This window comes from Panonychus citri, unplaced genomic scaffold, assembly GCF_014898815.1.
Source record: "Panonychus citri isolate SS breed McGregor unplaced genomic scaffold, ASM1489881v1 Contig00118, whole genome shotgun sequence".
Classification (NCBI taxonomy): Eukaryota; Metazoa; Arthropoda; class Arachnida; order Trombidiformes; family Tetranychidae; genus Panonychus; species Panonychus citri.
Window position 1 is genome coordinate 200,041 of NW_026515523.1, and position 11,107 is coordinate 211,147.

The 11,107-nt window shown below is 30.3% G+C and overlaps 2 protein-coding genes and 1 long non-coding RNA gene across 5 annotated transcripts; 2 read left to right on the plus strand and 1 right to left on the minus strand.

Annotated features, from left to right (window-relative positions):
* Positions 1-335: 335 nt before the first annotated feature.
* Positions 336-10,471, plus strand: LOC128390319 (uncharacterized). Of its 3 annotated transcripts, none has more exons than XM_053350023.1 (14): positions 336-511; positions 593-660; positions 725-866; positions 6,807-6,949; positions 7,017-7,110; positions 7,180-7,331; positions 7,398-7,544; positions 7,645-7,887; positions 7,967-8,071; positions 8,141-8,212; positions 8,277-8,625; positions 8,690-8,810; positions 8,873-9,599; positions 9,655-10,471. In XM_053350023.1, the coding sequence occupies exons 1-13, from the start codon at positions 448-450 to the stop codon at positions 9,120-9,122; spliced, it is 1,950 nt and encodes a 649-aa protein (XP_053205998.1). In that variant the 5' UTR covers positions 336-447; the 3' UTR covers positions 9,123-9,599; positions 9,655-10,471. The 3 variants fall into 3 exon arrangements, with proteins under 3 accessions (XP_053205998.1, XP_053205996.1, XP_053205997.1); XM_053350021.1 differs by lacking the exons at positions 593-660; positions 725-866 and adding exons at positions 6,481-6,548; positions 6,605-6,746 and having other exon boundaries at positions 337-511; XM_053350022.1 differs by lacking the exons at positions 336-511; positions 593-660; positions 725-866 and adding exons at positions 6,297-6,399; positions 6,481-6,548; positions 6,605-6,746.
* LOC128390322 (uncharacterized) lies at positions 995-4,203 on the plus strand. The gene is made up of 10 exons (XM_053350026.1): positions 995-1,088; positions 1,148-1,299; positions 1,366-1,512; positions 1,620-1,872; positions 1,951-2,055; positions 2,148-2,219; positions 2,284-2,629; positions 2,697-2,817; positions 2,880-3,607; positions 3,664-4,203. Exons 4-10 carry the CDS (start codon positions 1,804-1,806, stop codon positions 4,152-4,154), a joined length of 1,932 nt encoding a protein of 643 aa, XP_053206001.1. The 5' UTR covers positions 995-1,088; positions 1,148-1,299; positions 1,366-1,512; positions 1,620-1,803; the 3' UTR covers positions 4,155-4,203.
* Positions 4,334-5,451, minus strand: LOC128390363 (uncharacterized). The gene is made up of 2 exons (XR_008325603.1): positions 5,194-5,451; positions 4,334-5,119 (listed from the first exon to the last, which is right to left on the minus strand). It is a non-coding gene; the product is annotated as an uncharacterized LOC128390363 (long non-coding RNA).
* Positions 10,472-11,107: the final 636 nt, after the last annotated feature.

Sequence of the window (11,107 nt, forward strand, 5' to 3'; positions counted from 1 at the left end):
CAATTGGTGATCAACTAAACAGTTAAATTCTAATTTTTGTAAATTGCTATTCGATTCAATGCCTGACAGGGTTGAAGGTGTAATTAGCAACGATGGTTATCCATTAAAATACTAAATCGTAATTGATAAACATGAATTGATTATCACTGTTCCCTTGTGATACCTGCGCAAATGATATAAAATCACCGTCAAACTCATTTTCTCCGACTGTGTAATGTTGGTTCATTTGTTACATATTCAATTCAGGTTTAATTAGATAAGATATAACTAATCTAAAAAAGGGAGCCATTTCTAATAGATGACAATAACTTTTAGTGAGCCTCACGTTTAGTTAATACAAATAATTTTATTAATGATCAGTTAATTACCATAAATTTATATTATAATAAAATTTATTCTATCTCTCTCTTTAATTCCTTTAATTTAGTTATTCATTGATTTTGTAAAATGATTGTGAATTTCTTAGCCTTAATATTTCTAATAAACCTTTACATACTCCAAATATCTACTGGTGAGTTTCGACGATTAATTAAAAATAACAATCCATCTCAATTAATCAATATCCACAAACATCAACCTTTAATTGTCTTAGAGTCTCTTCATGATCTCCCTTGGACAGTCGACAAAGGTAATTGGATAATAACAGCAAAGTTGATCTCGGTAAGTGAATCTTCATTTTCTTGTTTAATAGTTGAATAGTTAATTAATTGAATGTACAATTTAGTCAAATAATGAAGTTTACGATATTCGAGAGTACGTTCATTCAAGTGAAGTTGTTCGTGGTAAAATTACAATATCTTCTGGAGATGATAAGTTGGATATTTTTTATTCCAGTGAATTTGAAAACGATAGATTAGTTATTCAAAGTGAGTATTGTTGACGGGACCTTCGATTCTGTTCAGGATCAATGGAAAAAGTTTTATCTGGGTAAATATTGGGAATATTCTCATAGCTTTATTAGAGTTTATTTGCTGTTTTGATCTAACTTTAATAGGAAAAATATGAAAGTACCACTATGAGAGGATTCCCAGTCCATTCTGCAAAGACAACGTTCAATAAAAATCTTAATATTACTTATTATTACAAAAGTGAGTTGATTATTCAAGAAAAGAAGATGATTTTAGCTTATTACCAATTCTTTCCAAAGCTTATTTAGACTTACCTGACATATTACAAGCAAGTCGATTACAGTTAAGTGGCTTGGATTCGTCGTTTGGACTTATAGCTAATAGAGAAAAGTTTTATTTGGATATTTACTCATTGGAAGAATCAGAGGAAGAGTTTGGTAAAACAGTTACAGTAAGAAGAATACAAGACATTTTTATCAAACATTTTACTATTATTAAGATAATTTATCATCTTCAGGTTACACCAGGAATCGGTTGTCCCTTGAACCTCATAACATCAGAATCTCATGACTGGCTTATGATACCAGAAATGTCAAAATCAAATTATCATTTCATTGCAAGAACTACTGTTGATGGACCCAAAAAATCAAGCACTTTGAGTGAGGTAAAGTAATATTTCTATTAGCTGAAAGATTATTACAACACTTTGTTTAGATTTAAATCATTTCGAAATTAATATTTATTAATAATTTGTTTTCTGTATATTCTAAGATGTTTGTTAACAGTAAAGATCTAACCACAAGTTTGAAAACAGTAGAACAAGGGATTTTAACAGAATCTCTTTACGATTATAACTTGGGAACTGTTTATGTCTCATTGAAAAAAGGTCGTTGTTTGGTCTCTAGTGTTGGACCAAATAGTCCAGGAATAAGTAAATATAAAACATTTGGTTCAGATGGATTCCTCAATTATGAAGAATTATCGAGATACATTTAAGTACTCATACCTTGGTAAATATTTTATCGTAAGTTTCAATATCATCCACCAACAATTCCCTACTAAAATTGAATAATTTCAACTCTTTTCATATTGAATACAAAAGAGACCAGGATACGAAACTTATGTTTGGGAAAGAACTGATTACAATTACGCATTCGAGGGAGAAAAATATGATAAATTCGTTACTAGTCATTATTTTGTTTCGTCAGTAAGTAAACATGAAAATTGTCCATTTTACGATTAACTTTTCATCCATTTTACGATTAACTTTTAACTTTCAAAATTTCGAATTATCAACAGGCTGATGCAAAGTTATTCAAAGATTTCATTCTAGTGAGAACTACGACTAACAATTATAAAAAAGTAAACAACGTAAGTAAAGAGAAACCAATTAACTAAATCAACTAACTAATAATATTTTTCTCTCAATGTTCAGGATACTTTTAAATGGATCGAAACAAAAACAAAAGATTATTATGGATTAGAAGAAGTAGAATCAGGTCGAGATTATGAGACTGAACTATCATTACGTTTCAGTGATTGTTACCAGGACTCTACCGAGAGAAAGACTTTGGCAATTTATTTCACTTGTAAAGATCAATACAATGAATTGGACTGTGTAAAGTATGCAGAAAAACATTATAATAAATTTCTCGAAAATCTCAAGGATACTTTGTTGAGTCAAAATATTTCTCCTGCAAGAATAGCCAATATTGACTTGGTTTTTGAAGGTCAAAATATCAAAGCATTAGTGACCTTTTTGAAAATCCCTAATATTGAAGGTGAGTGCAAACCGATAATTGAATATAAACTGATAAATAAAGTTCGTCGTTTCTTTTGCATCATCAGACAGTTTACAAAAAGAGAGAATGAAATTGTCTCAGGAAGCTCTTTCAAGCTTAGATCGGATTCCTGCAGAATCGGCTGGAGATTGTCTTTACAAACAAGTTGAATTCTATTATGACCAAGAGTAAGTATTCATAGAGAAACTATTATATGAATTTTTCTAATAACAATGTAACTGTTTCAAAGGGCGATTGTGTTTTGCTATGCTGATTACACAAGGCCAAGCATTTGTGGTAGGATTCAATCTTCAGAGAAAATCGTCAAAATGGATGCTGGTACAATTTGCGATGTATATTATCCAGTCAAAAGTTACTCTCAATTTAGAAACGAAATTCATCTTGATAAAATGGAAGATTATATTCGCCGTCGATCATTAGCAATCTATATGACTGATGATGGTTTCATCTATTACAAATCGACAAAAGTCGTCGATGTCACTAATGAGTTAGACAAAAACAAAGACTCTTTCATCTTGGTTGCCACTATTAATAGGAAATTGATTGATTCCAATGTTTTATTAGCCAAAGATGTTTCCAATCTTGCTGATTGTTATCGTACTTGTGCTCAAGATAATGTTACTCTTTGTGAGACTTTCGTCTATTGTCAATATCCAGATAAATTGTCTTGTTATACATCTAATGTTATCTTTGCTAATTTATACAAACGAACTACAGAAGATGAATCTTGTATAATCTACTCAAAGAATCGATTATTGGATTACATCAAAATATCTTCGAGAGAGTTTAAACAATCGTCTAGCATTGCTATTGATGCTCCAATTGGTGATTGTGCTTCAATATGCAGTTCATCTGATGAATGTTTCTCATTCCAACAATGTGGTGGTTCTTGTACTTTGAATGGCTATTATACCGATTCGATATCCCAGAAAAGTGGTGATTGTGATATTTATATTCGTGAGTATTATGGTTCATTTCAATAGTATAATAATTGCATTTCTTAATAATTACAGCGGAAGTCTCTCAACAATTCACATCAACTGGACGTAAGCTCGTCTCTGAAGTTTTTCACACTGAAGTTAACCTAAATTTAGATCAATGTGCTGCTCTTTGTCACAGTTGGACAAACACCAACGAACCTTGTGTATCATTCAATTATTGTTCTCAAAATGGTGAAATAAGTTCATGTAACTTATCAAAATATTCAACCAACGATAAATCAGCAAATTTAGTTGATTCAGGAGTTTGTAAGAATTATGAATACAAAAACCCAGCTAATAGAGGAAACAATTATTTGAATGATCGGGTTAGCGTCAGAGGAACAAGTGGAGGGGCTGCTTTTGGTATAATCATATTGTTCATTACCGTTGGACTTTTGCTTGGATTTATTTTCCCAATGCTTATCAATGGAAAACTAAAGGAAATTGTCACTGAAAAGTTTGTTTCATCATCTTCGTCGGAACGAGAAATCAATTCATTCCATTTTTCGAGACAAAGGGATTAAACAGAAAACAACTATCCCATTCAAATTGTATTCATGGAACTATTAATAAATTCAAATAGTACATTTGTATTCACAATCTTCCAATGCTTACAAAGTGAATGTTACACGAAATTTTTTAAATTTTCTATTAGGATCCATTTTCGAGATAAATGTATAATAAAATAATGAATAACTATTGATAACTAGAACAGGACACTTTATTATTTTTCGGCTGTAGAAAAAAATTAGCATCCGCCAATTCACAAAAATTGAGCTTAGGCCAATTAACTGACGATTCAAGACGTAATGTAGATCAATATACTTTCTATGGTGAGGAATATCACACCAACATACTTCATGTAATATTGTCGGCAAAATAAAGAAAATTCTTCACTTGAACTAAGCAATAAAATGTTCCAATAACTATTCCTAACTGCTAGATAAATAATCTGAGTGCAAATACCAACAATTGAGATGCCAAGACTCCAAGAATGGTTGAAAAAACTTCGAAAGTTCAACGTAATCGTTGTATCAGCATTATCAATATCTTTTGTAAATCCTTCCCATGGGTGTTGTATCATAAAAGCTCATTGGTGCTCGAATTCTTCTATCCAATATTTCGATATGAATCCAAACAGCTCCACTTAGGAATCCTAATGCAATGATGTGCGTTACCGCAGTTATCAATGATCCAATAAAATGCTTCTCATCGTGAACATTTCTTGTCATTTCTGCTCTTAGGGTCCAAATATTCAATCATTGTGAAAGCCTTCAATTCTGGTGATGTTCCATTCATCTCTACTTTTGATATTTGTCTCATTTGCGACAATTGGCTCTATCCTTTAGGATACTCAATTCTTTTGGTTGGATATAAAACCATAATAAAAAATCTTGATCTACATTTGAACGAAGGCGATAATGCCACTTGGCGGGAGATGGATTGCTTTGTCGAAAATAAAGAATCTGGTCAAGATGAGCTTTTGGAGCTGAAGAAAAACAATACAATCATTATGGGAGATTAGGTTTACAATTTAGATTATTGTCTTTTCTAAACACTCACCTTCTTGATGTGATAAAACGACGAGTGGACAGGATAACACTATGATATATACAGTATGACAATTTAATCTACTACAATTAGTTAATCTACATGTTGAATTGATGGTTTAACCAAGAAAAATTTAAACTAAAGATGAAACAATTAGTAAATTTTGTGAAAAAATTATCCTGAAAACTTCAACACGTTGTACTCGTATGAAGAAATGATTACATGAAACCTAAATGTTCAATAATGTAACAAATTGAACCAACGATTTATCTTGACAATCTATCAAATGGATACAATAAATGATGACAATGTAATAACACCCTTAATTATCTCGAACCTTGAAATTATCGGGATTAATAATCACGATTATATATCATAAACTCATCCGTTAGTCAATTTAAAAAATCAAGTGTTTATCATAATCACTGGGGAAAAAATTCGGTTGATTGGTAAAAGCTTGAGATAATTAGATTGTATCATCATTTAATTGTTTACAAATTGGTCTCATTGTAAAGTTTGAACCACAAACAATAAGCTTTAATCTCACTATTAATACAATTGATTAAAATCAATACATCTAAACGGTGTTGCGTGCAAAAAGTATAACTTATCGCACCTAAAATTGTGATAGGAAAATGAGAAATGTGTACAATTGAATTAAATTGTCATCTTCTTATCACAATTTTAGGTGAGATAAGTTATACTTTTTGAACGCAACATCCTGCAGCAGATTTACCTTTATTGATTAAAATTGTCTTGAAAGATTTGATTGTTTAATCAGTCATCACCTGAGGGAATTGTTAAATACCATTCGAAACTCATTTTTCACGACTGTAAGGTAACAAATTGAACTCTGAAAAAAAGTTCCATATGCATTTTCGGTTCATTTAAATTTCAAACTAAAACTTTTCTAAATATAATTTTGGTTCATTTGTTATATATTCAATTTAGGTTTAATTAGATAAGATTAAACTAATCTAAAAAAGGGAGCCATTTCTAATAGATGACAATAACTTTTAGTGAGCCTCACGTTTAGTTAATACAAATAATTTTATTAATGATCAGTTAATTACCATAAATTTATATTATAATAAAATTCATTCTATCTTTCTCTTTTCAATTCCTTTAATTTAGTTATTCATTGATTTTGTAAAATGATTGTGAATCTCTTAGCTTTAATATTTCTTTCAAACTTTTACATACTCCAAATATCTACTGGTAAGATTCGACGATTAATTAAAAATCACAATCCATCTCAATTAATCAATATCCACAAACATCAACCTTTAATTATCTTAGAGTCTCTTCATGATCTACCCTGGACAGTCGACAGAGGTAATTGGATAATAACAGCAAAGTTAATCTCGGTAAGTGAATCTTCATTTTCTTGTTGAATAGTTAATTAATTGAATATACAATTTAGTCAAATAATGAAGTTTACGATATTCGAGAGTACGTTCATTCAAGTGAAGTTGTTCGCGGTAAAATTACAATATCTTCTGGAGATGATACAATGGATATTTTTTATTCCAGTGAATTCGAAAACGATAGATTAGTTATTCAAAGTGAGTATGGTTTAAGTGATTAAGTGGATTTGTATTCTTATAATCTTTTCGTATCAACAGACCAACAGTGTAGTAAATTTACTTTTAAGAAGAAATGGGACAACATTTTATTAAATATCGATTCGAAAAATCCTCTTCTCAATCATGTACTGTTGACGGGACCTTCGATTCTGTTCAGGATCAATGGAAAAAGTTTTATCTGGGTAAATATTGGGAATATTCTCATAGCTTTATTAGAGTTTAATTGCTGTTATGGTATAACTTTAATAGGAAAAAGATGAAAGCACAATTTTGAGAGGATTCCCGGTCCATTCTGCAAAGACAACATTCAATAAAAATCTTGATATTACTTATTATTACAAAAGTGAGTTGATTATTCAAGAAAAGAAGATTTTTTTTGTTAATTGTAGCTCATCACCATTTCTCTGAAAAGCTTATTTAGACTCACCTGACATATTACAAGCAAGTCGATTACAGTTAAGTGGCTTGGATTCGTCGTTTGGACTTATAGCTAATAGAGAAAAGTTTTATTTGGATATTTACTCATTGGAAGAATCAGAGGAAGAGTTTGGTAAAACAGTTACAGTAAGAAGAATATAAGACATTTTTATCAAACATTTTACTATTATTAAGATAATTTATCATCTTCAGGTTACACCAGGAATCGGTTGTCCCTTGAACCTCATAACATCAGAATCTCATGACTGGCTTATGATACCAGAAATGTCAAAATCAAATTATCATTTCATTGCAAGAACTACTGTTGATGGACCCAAAAAATCAAGCTTTTTGAGTGAGGTAAAGTAATATTTCTATTAGTTGAAAGATTATTACAACACTTTGTTTAGATTTAAATCATTTCAAAAATATTAATAATTTGTTTTCTGTATATTCTAAGATGTTTGTTAACAGTAAAGATCTAACCACAAGTTTGAAAACAATAGAACAAGGGATTTTAACAGAATCTCTTTACGATTATAACTTGGGAACTGTTTACGTCTCATTGAAAAAAGGTCGTTGTTCGGTCTCCAGTATTGGACCAAATAGTCCAGGAATAAGTAAATATGGAACATTTACTTCGTATGGCTTCCTCAATTATCGAGATACATTTAAGTACTCATACCTTGGTAAATATTTTATCGTAAGTTTCAATATCATCCACCAACAATTCCCTACTAAAATTGAATAATTTCAACTCTTTTCATATTGAATACAAAAAGAGACCAGGATACGAAACTTATGTTTGGGAAAGAGTTGATTACAATTACGCATTCGAGGGAGAAAAATATGATAAATTCGTTACTAGTCATTATTTTGTTTCGTCAGTAAGTAAACATGAAAATTGTCCATTTTACGATTAACTTTTAACTTTCAAAATTTCGAATTATCAACAGGCTGATGCAAAGTTATTCAAAGATTTCATTCTAGTGAGAACTACGACTAACAATTATAAAAAAGTAAACAACGTAAGTGAAAAGAGACAAAACGACTAAATAAACTAACTAATAATATTTATCTTTCAATGTTCAGGATACTTTTGAATTGATCGAAACAAAAACGAAAGATTATTATGGATTAGAAGAAGTAGAATCAGGTCGAAATTATGAAACTGAGTTATCATTACGTTTCAGTGATTGTTACCAGGATTCTACCGGGAGAAAGACTTTGGCAATTTATTTCAGTTGTAAAGACAATCAATACATTGAATTAAACTGCGTAAAGTATGCAGAAAAACATTATAATAAATTTCTCGAAAATCTCAAGGATATTTTAGTGAGACAAAATATTTCTCCTGCAAGAATAGCCAATATTGACTTGGTTTTTGAAGGTCAAAATATCAAAGCATTAGTGACCTTTTTGAAAATTCCTAATATTGAAGGTGAGTCTAAACCGATAATTGAATATAAACTGTTATAAAGTTGCTCGTTTCTTTTGGTCAACAGATAGTATACAAAAAGAAAGGATGAGATTGTCTCAGGAAGCTCTTTTAAACTTAGATCGGATTACTGCAGAATCAGTTAGAGATTGTCTTCTCAAGCAAGGTGAATTCTATTATGACCAAGAGTAAGTATTCATAGAGAAACTATTATATGAATTTTTCTAATAACAATGTAACTGTTTCAAAGGGCGATTGTGTTTTGCAATGCTGATTACACAAGGCCAAGCATTTGTGGTAGGATTCAATCTGCAGAGAAAATTGTCAAAATGGATGCTGGTACAATTTGCGATGTATATTATCCAATCAATAGTTACTCTCAATTTAGAAAGGAAATTCATCTTGATAAAATGGAAGATTATATTCGCCGTCTATCATTAGCAATCTATATGACTGATGATGGTTTATCTATTACAAATCAACAAAAGTCGTCGATGTAACTAATGAGTTAGACCAAAACAGAGACTCTTTCATATTGGTTGCCACTATTAATAGGAAATTGATTGATTCCAATGTTTTATTAGCCAAAGATGTTTCCAATCTTGGTGATTGTTATCGTACTTGTGCTCATGATAATGTTACTCTTTGTGAGACTTTTGTCTATTGTCAATATCCAGATAAATTGACTTGTTATACATCAAATATAATCTATGCTAATTTATCTTTACAATCGACAGAAGATGAATCTTGTAAAATCTATTCAAAGAATCGATTATTGGATTACATCAAAATATCTTCGAGAGAATTTAAACAGTGGCCTAGCATTGATATAGATGTTCCGCTCGATAATTGTGCTTCAATGTGTAGTTCATCTGATGAATGTTTCTCATTCCAACAATGTGGTGGTTCTTGTACTTTGAGTGGATATTATACTGATTTGGAAACACAGAAAAGTTGGGACTGTGATATTTATATTCGTAAGTATTATGGTTCATTTAATAGTATAATAATTACATTTCTTAATAATTACAGCGAAAGTTTCTCAACAATTTATATCAACTGGACGGAAAATTGTTTCTCAAGTTTTTCACATTGAAATTGATCTGAATTTGGATAAATGTGCTGCTCTTTGTTACAGTTTGACAAATACTAACGAATCTTGTGTATCATTTAATTATTGTTCTCAAAATGGTGAAATAAGTTCATGTAGCTTATCAAAATATTCAGTCAACGATAAATCAGCTAATCCAATTGATTCAGGAGTTTGTAAGAATTATGAATACAAAAACTCAGCTAATAGAGGAAATAATTATTTGAGTGATCGAGTTAGCGGCGGAGGAACAAGTAGAGTAGCTGTTTTTGGTATAATCATGTTGTTCGTTACCGTTGGACTTTTGCTTGGATTTATTTTCCAATGCTCATCAATGGAAAACTAAAGGAAATTATCACTCAAAAGTTTGTTTCATCATCTTCGTCGGAACGAGAAATCAATTCATTCCATTTTTCGAGACAAATGGATTAAACAGAAAACAATTATTCGATTCAATTGTATTTATGGAACTAACTTCAAATGGTACATTTGTATTTACAATCTTCCAATGCTTACAAAGTGAATGTTACACGAAATTCGTATGAAGAAATAATTACATAAAACATAATTGTTAAGAATAATGTAACAAATTGAACCAACGAGTTATCTTGACAATCTATCATATTATCAAATGGATATAATAACTGATGACAATGTAATAACACCCTTAATTATCTCGAACCTTGAAATTATCGGGAACAATGATTACGATCATTTATCATAAAACTCATCCGTTAGTTAATTTAAAAAATCAGGTGTTTATCATCATCACTGGGGAAAAAATCGGTTGATTGGTAAAAACTTGAGATAATTAGATTGTATCAGCATTTAATTGTTTACAAATTGGTCTCATTGTGAAGTTTGAACAAACAATAAGCTTTAATCTCACGATTACTAAAAGTAAATCTTCTAAATGTGTAATCTAAATTAGTTCATCTAATCCAATCGACCGTTAATTCAAGTCAACAAGAAAATGAATGCAAACAACTTTTGCTCTTAGATTTGATTCCGTTTGATTTCCAGTTTTTTCCCTAATCATTTGATGACCTTTTATATTGATTTTGTTGGTCAACATTTAACTATTATAATTAGATAACTGCGAAAACCTCAAGTTAACTATTGGTGGCAGGTCGAGCTCTTCATTAAATTAAGTTCATTTACCTTCAGTGTGATAACATTTGATTTCTTGTTCATCTCTTTTCATCTGATTAATTATCTTTGGTTTTATTTCAGTTTTTACTTTCTGTTAATTGTTTCCTCATCAGGATCTTTGATCACTGATCAACAGGGTAATTATTTAATCAGATTTTCTTCATTTATCATCATTTCAATGAGACTTTGTTTTTATTTCTATCGATATTGTTTATTGACATTTTCATGTTATTTTCTTACATT